The sequence below is a fragment of the Podarcis cretensis genome, assembly GCF_951804945.1.
Source record: "Podarcis cretensis genome assembly, chromosome: 6".
NCBI classification, from domain to species: domain Eukaryota; kingdom Metazoa; phylum Chordata; class Lepidosauria; order Squamata; family Lacertidae; genus Podarcis; species Podarcis cretensis.
The window spans coordinates 1565403-1584195 of NC_137175.1; the positions used below are offsets into that span (position 1 = coordinate 1565403).

The 18793-nt window shown below is 47.9% G+C and overlaps 1 protein-coding gene across 1 annotated transcript; it reads left to right on the forward strand.

Moving 5' to 3' along the window:
• The first annotated feature begins 9926 nt into the window (after nt 1–9926).
• Nucleotides 9927–18573, forward strand: LOC307217836 (actinia tenebrosa protease inhibitors-like). The gene is made up of 8 exons (XM_079979791.1): nt 9927–10032; nt 12012–12179; nt 13375–13527; nt 14056–14211; nt 16207–16344; nt 16456–16638; nt 18037–18213; nt 18378–18573. The coding sequence occupies exons 1-8, from the start codon at nt 9945–9947 to the stop codon at nt 18401–18403; spliced, it is 1089 nt and encodes a 362-aa protein (XP_079835917.1). The 5' UTR covers nt 9927–9944; the 3' UTR covers nt 18404–18573.
• Nucleotides 18574–18793: the final 220 nt, after the last annotated feature.

Consider the following 18793-nt stretch of genomic DNA (forward strand, 5'->3'; position numbering starts at 1 on the left):
GAGCCATGAAGATGCCATCTGCTGTGGAACCAGGTTCAAGCTCCTTGTATTAATGGCAAAGCCCTGAACAACTTGGGTCCAAGATCCCTCAGGGATCACCTGAACCCTGATATTCCAGCTCGATCACTGAGATCATCTGCAGGAGCATCTCCCAGGAGAGGGAGGAACAGAAGCTGTTATCTGACCTGCTAGAAAGGAGTGGGAGAAACCTGGCCGAAGGATCCCTCATGAGGACGTCGTGAAAGGAGGACACAACGCCAGCTCAGTTGGTGGACTCTTTCAGCTACCCATGAGGGGTTTCTCAACTTGGTGCCCACCAGACTCCACCTCCCAGAACAGCCAGAAGATGCAGAGGCTCATGGGAATTGCGGCCAATTCAGAGGGAGGCTGCCATAGAGAGTGTTTCCCATGGGAGCTTAGAAAGATGGAGATTGGGACAAGGGAGTCCAAAGAGACACTCACCTAGAGGCATCTGACCAGACACAGGTCCCAGCTCACCCCAGAAGGCAAGGAGCGCAACCAGGCAGAGGCTGATGGACTTCATGGCAAAGCAGGTCTGAGTCACCTGCCTGCGCCCAGGAGGCTTTATATCCCGTGCAGAAGGAACTGACAGCACATTTGGGAATCTCTCAGCTCCACCCAGAATGAACAGAAAGCAGAAAGGAATGGATTGGTTGGGAGAGGCTGGAGAATCTGAGTGACTGGAGAGGAACCTTTCCAAGCCAGCACCCCATTCGTAGGCAGGCGATGACTCTGTCCTAGGCGTGCCTCTTCTGTTATCAAAATGCAAAGGATCACAGAAATGAGGAGCTGCCACCAGGAGCTTCCAAGCACCAAGGGAGACCTTGAGTCCGGGGGGGCTTGTGCCTGGGGCATTCAGAAAGAGGGCATCAGCCGTGCCAAAGGGGAAAGGGCTCTTGGCTGCAGGAGGCAGGTGTATTCCCCTCTCCAATGTGGATGTCATTGCCCACCTGGGCTGCTTTCATGAGAAGAAGAGGTTCCAGGTGAGGTGGGAACAGAGCTGAACTGGGAGAAGGAGGAGAAAGTGCTTACCTGGATACTGGCTGGAGGCAGGTGTCAGTTGACCCCAGAGAGCAAGGAGCCCCACAAGGAGGAGGAGGCCACCCCACCCCATGGTGGACAAGCTAAGTCTACTGCCCAGCCCACGACTCACTTATATCTCAGAAAACAGGTTCAACAGGGGATTCCCAAAGAGGGTGGTGAAGGAAGAAGGGACAGAGGTCAGGACAGTACGTGGGACAGAGTGGACATTCTTTTCTTTCCAAAAAGGTTTTGCAACAAATGATCACAAAGCAGCTAAAGCAACCTGAACTATTTAATATCCTCAGCAATCTGGGCCACCTCACTGCTCATCCCATCTTTGGATTGTTTGTGAAAAAGTTGAAAAGCACAAGTCTCAATACTGGTTCTGGATGAACTCTGCTTTCTATTACTCTCCACCTAGAGAGCTGTCTGGAGAGCAGTTCCTCCTCTGCTCTCCCTGCTCCCCCAGGTTTCCTTATGATACACCTGTGAGCCTGCATGAGCCCCTCCCATCCAGATCCCCAGACGGGATCACGCCTTCCTCAGCCTCCAGCCTTCCCCAAGGGAAGAATGGTCCCTAAGGTTGATTCATGGCACCTCAAGGATGGAGGCAGCAAGTCTGGCTCCAACAGAGGACATGGCAGCTCTTATCAGCTGGCTCTACCTGTGCTCAGGTTTGCCAGGAAGCTCTGTAGTTAGAGCCCTCCTGGCACTTTCCCAAAACTCTTTGGATAGTGCACTTCTGTTGATGCAGCTTAGAATAGCATTAGCCTTTTCCTCTTCCTGCATCACAGTGTTGACTAATGTTAAGCTTGTGACCTATTAAGACCCCTAGAACTGTTCCATGTGGTCAATGGAAACAAAAGCCAAAGAGAAGCAGGAGCAAGGCAGCATTTCTGCACTACAGGGGGTTGGAATAGATGACCCTCAGGTCATTTCTAACCCTACTTTTTATGATTCCCCCTGTCCTGCTCTCTGCAGAGGTCATCCATCAGGCCACCTGAACCCAGGTTGGAATGGGTCTAAATATTCAGCATCATTCAAGAATGCTTGCAGCTGCCACCAGTCTGAATATTTCTTATTGATTTTCCAGAATTGTTCCAATAGCAGCCTCATTATAACTGCCAATTTTATCCAGTTAATACAATTATTAAAACCACACACACACACACACACACACACACACACACAAAATTTAGTTAAACTGGTCTCCTCACATGCTAGTTTTGATGGGTTCCCCTTTGGGTTTTTTGGTGGTTTTTTTCTGAGTTCCAAAATCCTAATAATTTCAATTACATTCCCTTCAAAATAGCAATCCCTTGTATAACAGCTACAATCTTATGGTTTCAATTCATGTTAATATGTTAAGCAACATAAAGTTTCAAGTGAGGTACTCAGTCTGTAATCCTTGTCCTTTCCTGTGTGTGGTAATCCCCCCCCCCCCATGATATTTCCCAACCATATACAGTATGTTGTTTGTCCTTCATTCTTTCCCATCATGACTCGGGGGAAGCAGTTGTCTCACAGTTTCCCAGAAGCCTCTGCGTAGCTTCATCCTGGGATTCAATAGCTTCTTAGAGATCCCTCTGTTCCAACAAATAAACTCACCATTTTCCCCCAACCTGGGAAGAGCAGTCTGATTCCAAACTGCCAATGATTAATAGGAAAACCTCTGACCTTGCAGCTGGCAGCCTCCTTTCATAGAATCATAGAATCATAGAGTTGGAAGAAACCACAAGGGCCATCGAGTCCAACCCCCTGCCAAGCAGGAAACACCATCACAGCACTCCTGACATATGGTTGTCAAGCCTCTGCTTAAAGACCTCCAAAGAAGGAGACTCCACCACACTCCTTGGCAGCAAATTCCACAGCTCTTACTAATGTTTAGGTGGAATCTTCTTTCTTGTTGTTTGGATCCATTGCTCCGTGTCCGCTTCTCTGGAGCAGCAGAAAACAACCTTTCTCCCTCCTCTATGTGACATCCTTTTATATATTTGAACATGGCTATCATATCACCCCTTAACCTCCTCTTCTCCAGGCTAAACATGCCCAGCTCCCTTAGCCGTTCCTCATAAGGCATCGTTTCCAGGCCTTTGACCATTCTGGTTGCCCTCCTCTGGACACGTTCCAGTTTGTCAGTGTCCTTCTTGAACTGTGGTGCCCAGAACTGGACAAAGTACTCCAGGTGAGGTCTGACCAGAGCAGAATACAGTGGCACTATTACTTCCCTTGATCTAGATGCTATACTCCTATTGATGCAGCCCAGAATTGCATTGGCTTTTTTAGCTGCCGCGTCATTCTTACATAACTCCATAGAGAACTTCATCCTATTAGAATGTGAGGAAGATTCCTACATGTGCCTCGATTCTCTTCAATAAATCTATGTATGAGAACTTTGTAGAGTTTTTTCTCCATTTTCTCTAAAAAAACTTAATCATAAATGACCAAGAGATATTATCAAAAGCTTTCTCCGCATCTAGAAAGACTAAAGCAGCCTGTTTTTCATTTCTTACTTCTAGATACTCAGTTAGATTAATTACCGTACATTTCTTATATTGCCTTTCATTTGTTGTCCTGGTATAAAACTGCCCTAGCCTCTGTGGACTGGCTCATTCAAAATCCTTAGTCTATTAGCCAAAATTGGAGCAAATAGTTTATAGTCACAGTTCAATAATGGAATAGGTCTGTATTTTTTTGTCTTTGTTAAGTCACAGGCTTGTTTAGGAATCAAAGTAATAAAACGTCCTTCCAAGAGGCTGGAACCACCCCAGTCACCAAAATATTGTTCATAGTATTCTTAAGTGGTTCTGTAAGTGCATCCTGAAATTTATTGTAATAAATTGTGGTAAGTCCATCTGGCCCCAATGTCTTGCCCATCTTCTTTATTGCCATCTGCAATTCTGATATTGATATTGGTACGTTCAAAATTTGCTGATATATTGCCCCATAACTCTTTCTCTTTTCTTCGCACAGGAATGGAAACTAAGGGGAAGTGAGTCACTCAGCATAAATGCATCGTTTGAGAAGATCCCAACCCCAGAAACAGATGCCAATGTGCTGCCATGCCCCCTCCTCTATCATTGGGGAGGCTGCTGGAATTATTTATCCCCAAATAAAACCTGGGCTTTCTTGCATCTGCTCAGTCTGGTTCTCATGTTGCATGACGTCAGGTGTCAAGGGGAATGCCCCAATGTGGGGAAAGCATTTCTCAAAGTCCCTGAGCTGCTGGGCTGGTGAGATGTGGGCCAGGAAGGGAAGAGGATATTTGTCAAGTGTGGGGGTCACATGGGATTGCTATGAGGAATTATTAAAAAATGGAGCAAGCCATTGTGTCAGCGATGAAAGCATTGCTTGACTGGGCTTGAGTCATTGACAATAATTTCTGATCAAATCCCACAAGCCTCAGCATCTCTGCCCATTTTCTCTACTGCCCATTTTCTCTGCCTGACAAGCACATATAAGCATTCTAAATACAGACCAGTTGCTTCACCAGGCATCCTCAGTACATAAGATAAGGAGGTAGCTTTGATGTAGCTTTTGTTAATCTTTAGGTAGATCTTAAGGGCCAGGAAGAGAGTTCACAAGGAGATGGTAAATACTATCTTTCCTTGCCTGTCCTTCCTTTCCTGTTTACTGCCTGTTTATGCCCTCCGGGGTTTGCTAAATGCATTCCTCCTTGATTCCTGTTTATTTAGCCTGAAATATGTGTGCATGCTCAAAGTAGTTCTTAGTAGCTAAAAGGATTTCTCTGATTTAACTTTGTACCCACATGTTCATTTTTTGAAATGCTCAGAGAAAATCTGATTGGTAGAAAAATCCTTTATTATTACTATTATTTTAAAACTTATGCAAAATTGTGCAAAATGCAGCATCATTAAACAGGAGCTAATGACATAGCCTGCATACGATTAGAGATCACTGTTATACAAATATGGACATGATATCTACCCGAACATTGAGGTCCAGCGCTGACGACCTTCTGGCAGTTCCCTCCCTGCGAGAAGCCAAGTTTCAGGGAACCAGGTAGAGGGCCTTCTCGGTAGTGGCACCTGCCCTGTGGAACACCCTCCCACCAGATGTCAAAGGGAAAAACAACTACCAGACTTTTAGAAGACATCTGAAGGCAGCCCTCTTTAGGGAAGCTTTTAATATTTGATGCATTACTGTATTTTAATATTTTGTTGGAAGCCACCCAGAGTGGCTGTGGAAGCCCAGCCAGATGGGCAGGGTATAAATAATAAATTTATTATTAGCATTAGTATTGTTGTTGTTGTTGTTTAGTCGTTTAGTCGTATCCGACTCTTCGTGACCCCATGGACCAGAGAACGCCAGGCACTCCTGTCCTCCACTGCCCCCCGCAGCTTGGTCAGACTCATGCTGGTAACCTCGAAAACACTGTCCAACCATCTCGTCCTCTGTCGTCCCCTTCTCCTTGTGCCCTCCATCTTTCCCAGCATCAGGGTCTTCTCCAGGGAGTCTTCTCTTCTCATGAGGTGGCCAAAGTCTTGGAGCCTCAGCTTCACGATCTGTCCTTCCAGTGATCACTCAGGGCTGATTTCCTTCAGAATGGAGAGGTTTGATCTTCTTGCAGTCCATGGGACTCTCAAGAGTCTCCTCCAGCACCATAATTCAAAAGCATCAATTCTTTGGCGATCAGCCTTCTTTATGGTCCAGCTCTCACTTCCATACATCACTACTGGGAAAACCATAGCTTTAACTATACGGACCTTTGTTGGCAAGGTGATGTCTCTACTTCTCAAGATGCTGTCTAGGCCTGTCATTGCCCTTCTCCCAAGAAGCAGGTGTCTTTTAATTTCGTGGCTGCTGTCACCATCTGAGCATTAGTATTAGTATTATTCTATTATAATCATCATCAACAACAACATCATCAAAGCAAAATAAAGCACAGGTATGTGAGTGCATGGAAGTAAAGGTAAAGGTACCCCTGCCCGTACGGGCCAGTCTTGACAGACTCTGGGGTTGTGCGCCCATCTCACTTAAGAGGTCAGGGGCCAGCACTGTCCGGAGACACTTCCGGGTCACGTGGCCAGCATGACATCGCTGCTCTGGCCAGAGCCAGAGCCGCACACGGAAACGCCGTTTACCTTCCCGCTAGTAAGCGGTCCCTATTTATCTACTTGCACCCGGGGGTGCTTTCGAACTGCTAGGTTGGCAGGCGCTGGGACCGTGCAGCAGGAGCGCACCCCACCGCGGGGATTCGAACCGCCGACCTTTCGATCGGCAAGCCCTAGGCGCTGAGGCTTTTACCCACAGCGCCACCTGCGTCCCCTGAGTGCATGGAAAGTAGCAACTAAAGCCACATTTGCCATACAAATAATGGTTAGGGAACACAAGGTTACAAAACAAGGAGCCTTTCATACCAAAGGAGAGCATGCACCCAAAGTCACTGTAGCTTCCCACTAGGCAATCCCATTGCCCCCAGGGGGAGGCAACATGACAATTCCTGGACATCCCATGAAGCTGAATGCTGGAGGACTCAGGACAGATGAAAGCACATTGGACTCTTGCAGACTTAAGCTTGTCCTTCTACTTTTCCGCAGGGAGAACTTGCTCTTTAGCTGTGAATCAGAGCAAACGTCAACAAGTTGCTGGTCCTCGTTCTTCCCTAGAACAGAGAGAGAATGTGCTTGAGCCATCAAACTAGGACTTTTTGAGAATCAGAGAGGTCTTTGTACGTGTGCTTTTTCTGTGTAATCTGCTAGTTCAAGAACTACTAGTCCCAGAGTTCTTTGTGCAGATGCAGGTGGGGAAAAACACACAGAACTGATGGCGAGGCAAGCCCAGCAAACGGTATTGTTCTCAGCGATGATTATAGGATTTACAACACAGAATATAGGAGAGTTAATGAAGCCAGCTAGTTTTCTGACAAGGAAGGAAATTCTGGCGAAACATTAGGAATAATTTTCTACTGTTAACAGCTGTTTGACTGTGGGACAGACTCCCTTGGAGGGTGGTGGACTTCATGGGAGGTTTGAAGCAAAGGTTGGGTGGCTTATGTCAAGGAGTCCTTATGCCCTGTGATCCTGCGATTGCAGGTGGTTGTACTAGATGGCCTTTGGGTTCCCTTCCAGTGCCACAATTCTATGATCCTGAGAATAATCTCTACTTCACAAGTATCCTGCAGAACTTACTGAAATATTTCCTTGTGAAATATTGCATCTCAAACAACAGCCTTTGACATGGTCGATCACAAACTCCTGGACCACCGCCTTGCCAACGTGGGGATCCAGGGCACAGTCCTTCAATGGCTGCGCTCGTTTCTCTCTGGTCGGGGACAGAAGGTGGCGCTTGGGGGGGAATTGTCATCCCGCCACTCCTTGGTGTGTGGAGTGCCCCAGGGTGCGATACTCTCCCCGATGCTTTTTAACATCTTTATGCGCCCCCCTCGCCCAGCTTGTCCGGAGTTTTGGGCTGGGTTGTCATCAGTATGCCGATGACACCCAACTCTGTCTGTTGATGGATGGCCACCCTGACTCAGCTCTACATGGGGCTGCCCTTGAGACTGACCCAGAAACTCCAGCGGGTGCAGAATGCCGCGGCGAGACTCCTTATGGTGTCCTCGCTGTGGGATCACATTCACCCGGTGCTGTGCCTGCTGCATTGGCTCCCAGTGGAGTACAGGGTCAGGTTTAAGGTGCTGGTTTTAATTGTTAAAGCCCTGTACGTCCTAGGACCCACGTACCTACGGGACCGCCTCTCCTGGTATGTCCCACGGAGGACCTTACGGTCTTCAAACAAAAACATCTTGGAGATCCTGGGCCACAGGGAGGTTAGACTGGCCTCAACCAGGGCCAGGGCTTTTTCGGCCGTGGCCCCAATCTGGTGGAACTCTCTGTCACAAGAGACTAGGGTCCTGTGGGACTTGACATCTTTCCACAGGGCCAGCAAGACAGAGCTGCTCCACAAGGCCTTTGGCCAAGGCACAGCCTGACCCCCTCCTTTGGCAATCCTCACAGAACTCTAGCCCAGTGGTTGCCATTAATCTGATTTGAACTGACTGAACTGATTTTATAATGAAATGATTTTAGAATGTTGTATCATTTTACTGTTGTTAGCCACTCTGAGCCCGGCTTCGGCTGGGGAGGGCGGGATATAAATAAAATTTTATTATTATATTATTATTAACCACTCCAAAAAAACTTTTGGAAAGGATTATGAACTTTCTCCTGATCCATTTCATTCTCTCTCTCTCTCTCTCTTTAACACACACACACACACACAAACAACAACACTGGCCCCTTGAAACAGAAGCATACAGTTCATTGCATCAAGATTTCATTTTTCTTTCAATGCACATATGATTTGGTCTAAGATGGCACCAAACATTGCATGTTCATAGCCAATCAGGGATGAAGTACGATAGATAATACCAGGAAGCCAATTCAAAGTGAGATGAATGCCTCCGCTGTCACCCTCAGCAAGTGTTTGACAAATGGCTGCAGAGTATTACGGCAGAGACATGTTCCACCCGTGCTCATGCATCTCATCTTTAGTGCCCTTGGAGATTGCATGCAATATTTCTTCTGCACTGCATCACAGTTCAAACGTGCCATAATGGACACGCACACTTCTGACTGCCAGCTCTGCATCACGGAGACAAAGTGTTCCATGTGCATGATAAGATCCCTATCAGTTGCACATAACATCCTAGTGCCTTTGTGATTTTATCCATAAAACAATGCAAGTTCTAGAACAATGGGGGACACCTCAGGCCCTAGATATCTGCACTTGGAGCAGAAATGCTACAGGCCCTGGATTCTGGGTGGATTGTTTTAATGGCCATTTTCGGCTCTCTTTTTTAATCCAGCTCATGCAGAATTCTGCTCTGGAACCTCTGCACTAAGCCACTTTTAGAGTCATTCATCGCAGGCTCCCTAAAACCTGCTATTTGGAATGGACACAAAATTCAACCTGCTGAAATATCACAGTTTCATTTCCTTATTTCGGCCATAAAAATACATACACATTTAGACATGCATAGATGTGTATAGATACCAAGCCCAGAAATTAGAATAATAGAATTGTAGAGTTCGAAGGGACCCCAAGGGTACTCTAATTTGGAATCACGGCTGAAGAATCCCTGACAGGTGACCACCCAACCTCTGCTTTGAAAATCTCCAAGGGAAGAGGACTTCTGTATAACAGACGCCAGATAAAGAAAGGAAAGTGTGGATCTCTCTAGTGACAGAGGTCACAGAACTTTGCCCTCTGAGGGGGTCTTTTCTGGCTTGCTCCGGCTAAAATGAGCTTGAGGCATCCTCATCATGGAAAGCGCAGGGCCCTTTGAGAGCAACAACATGAGACTCTCCCAGTATGTGGTCAAGGACGAGAGGTCCAGCCAATTCTTGAAAAATATTGAGCCCATTGGTTGATTCTCCTTCATTGGAGGTTTTTAAGCAGAGGTTGGATGCTTTGGTTGAGATGCCTGGATTGCAGGGGGTTGGACTAGATGACCCTCTGGGTCCCTTCCAACCCTATAATCTCTCATCCAATCTCTCTTTAGAGATACCCCAGAACTGGATTTCCACTACGCAGCCACCCCAAGGCTTCGTGGAGAAAGAAGTAATTCCACAGAGCCTTTTGCCAGTTCCTGGCTGTGCCCCTGCCTGGGAACCGAGGAGACCATAAATCTGCAAAACACCCTCCTCCATGCCCATCAGACCAAACTTTTCCCTGGGCAGCAGCTGCTGCCAAATCCCTGCCCTGTCCTTCTCCCTCTCTGGAACATTTCAGCCTCTCTCCCGATCCCCTCCCTGGAGCTCCATTGTTCAGGGCTGGGCTGGGCTTCTTGCCTGAAGCCACCTGCCGTCCTGGTGAGGTCAGAGTATAATAAGGTGCTTCTGCCTGAGCTGTGGAGAGAACTCACTCCTGGGTCCACCATGCACCATCCTTCCAGCCTCTTCCTCCTGGCAGGGACCCTTCTGCTCTTGCACCAGCTCCCTCTTGCACCTGCCAAGCTCATTGTGGGTGAGTGGCGCCTCCCCTTTCCCTTCAGCGCTCTCTTCTCTTTAAACCAGCCCTTCCAAGTGTCCCCCAATGCTCAGGGGTGACCCTGTTAACCTGCCTTGTCTCTCCTCATCATTAGCCTGCCCTTTTCTCCCGACACGTTTTTGATTTTACCAACCAGCTATGTTAATAAGTCCATTTTTATCTTTTGTTGCAGTGCCCCTAAAAGGCATGGGGCTCATAGGTCAGTGCCTACTCTGCCTATTTGGTCATCTGGCACAGTTTTCCTTGGATTGTGGCCACCAGCCTTCCTTCCCCTTTTGCAGCAGGGGGGGAAAGAGAGGTTAATGTTATGCTAGTCTGCATCAACAGAGGTCTGGTGTCCAGATGAAGGGAAGGAAAAGTACCGCCCTTTTCTGCTTTGGTCGGACCCCCACCTACAGCACTGTGTCCAGTTCTGGGTGCCACAATTTAAGAAGGAAGTGGAGAAGCTGGAACATGTGCAACTGAGATGATAAAGGGTCTGCAAACCAAGTTGAGGGAGCTGGGTATGATTAGCCTGGAGAAGAGCAGACTGGCAGGTGATCCCAGAGCAACCTTCAAATATCTGAAGGGATGCCAGATGGAAGATGGAGCAGGCTTCAGAGGGCAGGATCTGAACCAATGGTGACAAGAAAGGAGATTCCTAAACATTAAGAAGAACTTTCTGAGAGTAAGAGATGTTTGACAGTGGGACTGACAACCTCAAAGGTGGTGGGCTTCAACTTTTGCCTGGTCAAAAATGAGCCACACAAATAACTCTGGGTGTTCACTGGCCTTAGGAGCACAGGAAGCTGCTCTGCCTGTCAGTCCATGGAATCATAGAATTGTAGAGTTGGAAGGCCTCAAGGGACCTCTAGTCCACCCCCCGCAATGCACGAATCTCAGCTAAAACATCCATGACAGATGGCCATCCAACCTCTGCTTAAGAACCTCCTCCCAAGGGAGACCAGACCACTGTCAAACAGCTCTTACTCTCAGAAAGTTCTTCCTGATGTTTCGTCAGAATCTCCTTTCTACACCACCCTGAGTGGCCAGTGCCTTTCTAGGGTGTCAGACAGCTAATTGTCCAATATTCCATTGAGACATGTTGCATTGTGAAATATCCAGAAGTCTCTGGTGACAGCAAACCAACTACAATTCTGGTGGCATTTGAGTCTGTTGAGGTGGCCAAGTGAAAAGGGAGGCAGGGCCTGCTCCTGCACCTCCAACCCTGAAGGAGAAAAGGGGGCTTCAGCGGGCGACACAGGCTGCACAACTCTTTAAGACGCAACTTAAAGTACCCACGCTCCTGCGCTTCTGACTTCCTCCAAGAACCTCATGCCTGTGTCTTCCTGCAGCTTCATCAGGGGGCTTGATCCTCACTGGGACAGAATGCCACCAAAGCCTGTTTTTGAATGGCAGGTAGGGTGGTGCTACCTGTTGGGTAAGACAGAAGAAATACTTCAGGCCCAATCTGAGAATCATAGAGTTGTAGAGTTGAAGGAATCCCAAGGGGCTTCCAGTCACAGCTGTCAACTTTTCCCTTTTCTTGCGAGGAATCCTATTCAGAATAAGGGCATTTCCCTTTAAAAAAGGGAAACGTTGGCAGCTATGCTTCCAGTCCATCTCCCTGCAGTGCAGGAATCACAGCTAAATAATTCCTGACCAGTGACCATCCAACCCCTTTTTGAAAACCTCCCCCCCAAAAAGCCTTCTTAGAAAGTCCAGTCCACTGCTCAACAGTTCTTACTGTCAGAAAGTTTTTCCTAACGTTTAGCCAGACCCTCTTTCCTTGTCATCTGAATGCATGGATTCAGGTCCACCCCTCTGCTGCAGGAGAGAGCAAGCTGTGCTTTTGGGGCTGCCTTCAGAGGACTTTGCAAGTCTATTGCTAGTGTTGCTCCTCCAACATCAGAAGTTCTGGGATCTAAATTCTGTATATTGTTTTCGATTTTGTTGCGTCTCTTCTCATCCCGCAGATATCTGCAGACTTCCTCCTCAGAGAGGCAACTGTCTGGCCCTGTTCATTCGCTGGTACTACAACCCGAGGGTCGGGAGGTGCCTGGTTTTTGTTTATGGGGGCTGCTTAGGGAATGCCAACAACTTCCACAGTCGCAGCGCCTGTGAACGCCGGTGCATGCGCCCAGGTAAGACCCCGAGACAAACGCTCAGGTGGAGGCGGAGGGAGGAGCCAAAGATTTTCAGCCAAAATCATTGGAATAAGTGGAGCTGTGAGAATAAGAGGGTTGGACCAAGAAGAGAGGTCCTCGTGCAGATCAGGAATGGGTAAAGAAACAGGAAGCAGAGAGCAGGAATATTTGGAGGGATGTAGAAAGTGGGGTCCCCAAGGATTGGCACTGGGACCTGAACTTGCTGACGTGTTCATAAATGACCTAGAGTTAGGGGGGGGAGCAGTGAGTTTGCTGATGGTACTTTCAGAGTTAAGAAGCGATTGTGAAGAGCTCCAGAAGACCTCTCCAAACTGAGTGAATGGGAGGTAAAATGGCAAATGCAATTCAGTGTAAACAAGAGTCAAGTGATTCACATTTAAGACCACTCCAGAATTGCAGTTGCACATAGATGTTCCAAATAACTCAGTTAAGGTCTTGACTCATTGGGTAGCAGCTACAAAAATGGCAGATTCCATCCTAGGGATCACTAGGAAATGAATTGGAAATAACATTTTAAATATCATGATGCTGTTCATTGTGGCTCCTGTCCAAAAACAGAGGTATTTACTTGCAAGTAAAGAAAGTAAGTTTGTAGCACAGCAGTCAAACAATACAAACTCAGCAGCTAGGAAAGAGCAGAAAGAGCAGAGGAAATGCAATAATAAACCCAACAGGTTTCTCCTCCTCCCCCACCAAGCTTTAAGCAAAGGTGGAGAAGGCTCAGCTACTCACGAGAAATCCCTGTCCCGGTGAGCCTTCCTAACCTGGAGGCAAGCTCTTTCCCCGGGCGGGCAGGGAAGTCTCCTTCCTATTCTCTATGTGTCATCTCTCCCTGAGAGGAAGCCCTTCTTACATTCTGGAAATTAAAGACTCGGGAATGCCAGGAAGGTCAACAGCAAGGTCACTCCATGCTGGCTGCAAAAGTCTCTGGCCCAGAGAGAGAGAGAGAGAGAGAGAGAGAGAGAGAGAGAGAGAGAGAGAATGGCCACACACTGCATGGGGTGGAAAGAAAATGACAGCAGGGAAAGTCACTGAAGCCAGCAAGTGCTCTAAGACGTTTTGGGTTACTTATCGTAAATCAGCCCACATAGTTTGCTGGTTAGGAAGGGCTTGTAATTTCCCAGGAGGTCATACCAGCGAAGGAGTCAGCCTGCCCCGTGTTCTCTTCCAGCAACAACTCTTTCCATCAAGCCTGGCACATGTCCTGCTCGGGTTGAAGGTGAGGTGATGTGTGGCCAGTTCTGCTCCACGGATGCCAGCTGCCCAGGGAATGAGCGCTGCTGCCGGACCATCTGTGGGCGACAGTGCCGGCTCCCTTCCGAAGGTAAGGGCAAAGGGAGGTTGCAGTTCTGGTTTTGGGGACCCTCGGACAGGAGATGCCAGGAGAGAAGAAGACCAGCACCCAACTCAATTCTGCCCCAAAGGCGCCCTTGGCAACCCATCTCCATGGACCCTCTCATCTTGTGCCAGGGATGGGTAAAGTGTGGCCTTTAGGATGTTCCTGTGCTCTAGCTCCCAGCATCCTCTGCAGCCAGCATGGCCAATGGTCAGGGATGGGGGAAGTGGAGTCTAAAAACATCTGGAGGGTTAGAGTTGTCCTCCGCGGCTGGAGGCAGAAATATTTCTGAATCCCAGTGGCTAGAAACCACAAGAGGGGAGAGGGCTCTAGTGCAGGTTGGCATCTTGTTGGCCACTGTGAAAGCAGAAGGCTGCTCTGATCCAGCAGCTTCCTCTTGTATGTTCTTAGTGTCATCATGGCACATCAGCCACATGTGATCTGCCCAAAGGTTCTCCATGGCCTTTGCAGAATCGCCTTCTGCCTTCCCACCTGTTGCTCCCTCTTCCTCCCCAGCCATCCCCGGATACTGCCCAAGGACGCAACGCCGGCTGGACCGCCCCTGCTTGACCAGCTGCTCAACCGACTTGGACTGTGGCTTCGGTCTCCACATCCCAAGGAGGAAGTGCTGCAGATACGGATGCCACCAGCTGTGTGTAAAGGCTGAGGAAGGTACGGCTTTTCCAGCAAGGACAAAGAACAGCTGGGCGATGCGTGGGAACCCAATCAGAATGAAAAGAAAAAGTGGTTGGGTGCCACTCCCTGACTCTCCACTCCCATGGGTGTTTGCATTTAAAGGGAAAACAACCTAATTCACACTTGCTGAACTAAGACACCAACCGAAATGCAGCTCTCTTTTAAGGTTCACAATTGTCTGGATTTTGTGATGCAACTCTGCAACAGAAAATTCCTTACCGAAAGGAGAAGGGTGCAAAACAGTACAGTGGTACCTCTAGTTGTGGATGTGATCCATTCTGGGGTGCTGTTTGCACCCAGAAAAGTCCACAACTAAAGTGGCACTTCTGCGCAAGCGTGGAGTGCGATAGAGCGCTTCTGCACATGTATGAAGCATGCAGAACGCTTCTGAGCATGCACGAAGTGTACAGAATGCTTCTGCACGTGCAACGTGGCAAAACCCAAAAGTATACACTTCCGGGTTTGCCGCATTCACAATCTGAAAATCCGCAACATGAAACAAACGCAACAAGAGGTATGACTGTAGTAGAAATAATGTACCAAACTGCACTGTATCAGCGGAAATTTATTGCAAACATTGGCAGCATTGCATACTCCAGTTTTCATAAACTGTTGTGCAAAGTGATAGGGAAATGGAGAGAATGTTCAGGGTAAAGGAGAAATAAGTTTGGAAAAGAGAAAGCCCACCTTGACAGATTGCTCCATCCTTCAGTATCAAGATGTGTTATGGTTAAGGGCAGGGAAGAAACGAGATTCAGCTCACACTTAAAATCAAGCCCATTTCCTTCATGCTTTCCAAAACAATATGCAAACTGAAACACAGCCATCCTTCAAAATTCACACAGCTCCGAATTTTGCAATACAGTTCTCCAACCACAGAATGTGAACAAAAATGCATATGACAGGGTAAAGTGTGCATTAAAAAGGCATATGTTTGTGAAAACAGCATACATAAAATGTGTTGTATTAAGGAAAATTTTCTTTGCAAAAGCGTGTATATTAAGCATTCCAGGCCTGAGTTGTGTGTGTGAGAGAGGGGACTACATTTCCACCATCCTGATTTCAGAACCCTTATTCTTGCAAAAATACTAGGTCTTGTGTTTGCGGCTCTGAAAGCCCATTGAGATCATCAGGAGGAAGAGAGCCTGTCCTGGCAGCTGGTGGGAGGAAGGAGCAGAGCCTGTTACGGAGAGACTCAGACTCTCCATCGGGCTTCCTCAGCAAAAGTATGGCTGGTTGTAGAGCCTCCTTGGTCAGGGGCAGTGTGCTTCTGCATACCAGCTGCTGGAAACGGAGGCCTGTTGCCTTCAGGCCCTGCTTGTGGGCTTCTCCGATGGGGCATCTGGTTGGGCACCATGAGAACAGGAAGCTGGACTAGATGGGCTCTTGGCCTGATCCTACCACAGAGTTCCTCCTATGTTCTTGACTAGGCTCATGTCTCACTGGGCACCAACAAAGCTTCTCCTTGTAGAATCATGCAACTGTAGAGTTGGACAGCCATCTAGTCCACCCACCCCCCTGTGATTCAGGAAGCACAGCTAAGCTACCATATTTTTCGCTCCATAAGACGCACCTTTTTCCTCCTAAAAAGTAAGGAGAAACGTCTGTGCGTCTTTTGGAGCGAATGTGTGGTCGATCGCTGGCTCCTTGCCCAGACCTCTATTGTTGAATGTTCTGCAGACGGAGGCTGTTTGTTCCCCCAGCGACATGTGACTGGCTGATTAGATTATCTGTCTGGAAACTGTAGAAACGGCTCCCTTTCCTTTCCTAAAGAAGCTGCAGAACTGTGAGTTGAACCCCATAAAAACAGGATTTTTTCCCTTTGCAAAATAAGCTCAACGACTTTGAGCTGATCCTCAAAAAACAGGGCTTTTCCCCTTTCCTCGTCTAAAAGCTAGGCACGTCTTATGTCAGGTGCGTCTTGTGGAGAGAAAAATACAGTAGTTCTCTTCTCCAACTCTTTTCTTCCAGAGCACCCTGGCGTGTGTCCCAAAAGGGAACTGGTGTACACCTTTGTGCCCTGCAATGATACCTGTAAAGATGACCGAGACTGCCCCCTCACCCAGAAGTGCTGCTTCACTGGGTGCAGCCTGGGCTGCCTGGACTCAGGTACTGGCAAAGCCACACCCCTTTCCTCACACCTTTTCCTCTTGGGGTACCCGGGCAGTAGCACAGAGTTAGTCAGCCCACACCCCAAACCTTCCCTTCTTCTTCCTACAGTCCGTAGTGACCGGTGCCAGTTGCCTGCTGATGGTGGACCGTGCTACGGCTACATGCCACGATATTACTACAGCCCGTCGGAGAAGAGGTGCCAGCGGTTCATCTACGGCGGCTGCAGGGGCAACAGCAACAGGTTCAAAACCAAGAAGGCATGCGAGAAGGCCTGCGGGAAAATCAGCCCAGGTACAGCGCATGCCTTTCATGCACTAACAAAACCTCCTTGAAAGGGAGTCACAGCCCACATGTCAGAGGAACACAATTGTGCTCAAAGAGGCTTCTTAAAAGAGCAGGTCCCCATGATGCATTCTAAGCATCTCTTCAATGCACATTTAAAGCATGTGACTTCCCCCACAGAATCCTGGGAACTGTAGTTTGTTAAGAGGACTGGAAAAGATAGCTCTGTGAAGGAAAGCTGAAGTTCCCAGGATGCTCTGGGGGGAAGTCATGTGCATTGAGTTTGCTTTTAGGAATATTATTTATTTGTTTAGCCAAAGCCACTGCAAAACAAAATACATAAAACAGAATGAAATACATTAAACAGAACTGTGTAAACACTGCACAGCTAAAATATTTATTAAAATCAGGCGTTCTGTCAGATAAGGGTCTGCTCCCCTGAAGAATTTAACTTACCATTCCCACAAATTTTTGTCCTTAAAATTGCAGATCTAAGGGAAAAACGAGCCTCTTTTTCAGAGGTATTGGGGGGCCTGTCCTCCAATAAAATCCGATACCCAATCAATGGCTCAACTATGAGATTTAAACCTTTGAAGAAGGTTGCTCTTCAGTCTTCATAGATTGAGCAAACCAGGGAGTTGTAGGGTAAATCTTCAGCCACATGACCAAACTCTCCATTCAGAAGGAATCTGGCGATATTGTCCTTCAACTACGGCAGTGTGCGTGGGGCTGGAAGTGTGGGGCTGTAAAGGCTTTCTCCATTTGACAATTTAGCCTGCATGACTTCCTCCCGCCCTTCTGTTCAGGTCCAGTTCCTGTTCTTGCGTGCGTACTTACTCTTTATTACTGCTGTTATTTATTACATTTTTATACTGCACTGTATCCGCAATTTCAAGGCAGCTCATAACATAAAACCACAATATAAAAACACAAAATAGATAATAAAAATAAGAGCAAGAACAACCCGACTCCCCAACACATTGTAAAAGGTCATAGGATGTCAATCAACCAAAGGCCTGGTTAAAGAGGAACGTTTTTGCCGGGTCCCTAAAGGTGTATAATGAAGGCGCCAGGCAAACTTCCCTGGGGGTAGCATTCCATAGATGGGGAGCCACTGCAGAGAAGGCCCCGCTCTCGTGTTGCCACCCTATGGACCTCTTGAGAAGGAGGCACACGAAGGAGGGCCTCAGAAGATGATCTCAAGGTCCGAGTAGGTTCATATGGGGAGAGGCAGCCTTTTGCCTCCCATTGATGTATGAGTTATTTCTATATGGTGCTAATGCTTTTGCTCTCTTGTTTTTTTATGGGCAGAGAGGGGTGTTTTATGTCGACTTTATATTCTGCATTCATTTGCTATACAATTGTGTGTGTGTGTATCCACCACCACTTTTTCTACTTCCACCCCAGATGTTTGCGAGCTGCCCAGTGAGACTGGCCCATGTCGCGCTTACTCAGAATTCTTCTACTACAATTCAACTCTTTCCTCCTGCAAGAAGTTTGTTTATGGCGGTTGCAAAGGGAATGACAATCGGTTTTACACGAGACTGGAGTGCAAAATGGTCTGCGGAACTTCAAGTAAACCAGGTGAAAAAGAAAGAGGATCTGTCCTTCAGGGATGGGACTGGCTTGGGAAACGGACAGGAGACGGGGTCTTCATCATCTGCCCTGCTGGCCACGGACTCTTGTGTGCCAGTTCAAGGCGAGAGTCTCCTTCCTGCCCTTTAACTCTCTCCCTTTCCTTTCCACAGCAAACTCCACCACAACATCTGATTGAGTCATTCATTGACATAGCCCCTTGTCTGCACGATTCTCCAGACTGACCCCTCAAAGTCCGAGGAAGAGACAGCAACCTGGTACCCTGCCCTGGGGCCCTCGCCTCCTTCCCACCTCCAGGGAGGCTGGTGGGGTCAACTCTGCTCTCCAAAAATAAAGACATGAGATGTTCAGCTGCATCCTCTGAATCTGGTTCTTAACATAAAAGTCTGGCCGCTGGATCAGACCAAAGGCTTACATAAGAACATAATGTAAGAGCATAAGGTGAATTGGCTGGATCAGGCCAATGGGGGCCCCTCTAGTCCAGCGTCCAACCAGATGCCCTAATGGGAAACCAGCAAACAGGATTCAAGCACAAGAGCAAGGAGGGGAGAGAATTCAGATTCAGAAG

Excerpts from the sequence above, each read along its gene's own strand:
- LOC307217836 (XM_079979791.1), top strand. The coding sequence starts at position 9,945 with ATGCACCATCCTTCCAGCCTCTTCCTCCTGGCAGGGACCCTTCTGCTC. Across the intron at positions 13,528-14,055 it reads GTGCCGGCTCCCTTCCGAAG|CCATCCCCGGATACTGCCCA; the intron begins GTAAGGGCAAAG and ends CTTCCTCCCCAG. Across the intron at positions 16,639-18,036 it reads CTGCGGGAAAATCAGCCCAG|ATGTTTGCGAGCTGCCCAGT; the intron begins GTACAGCGCATG and ends CTTCCACCCCAG.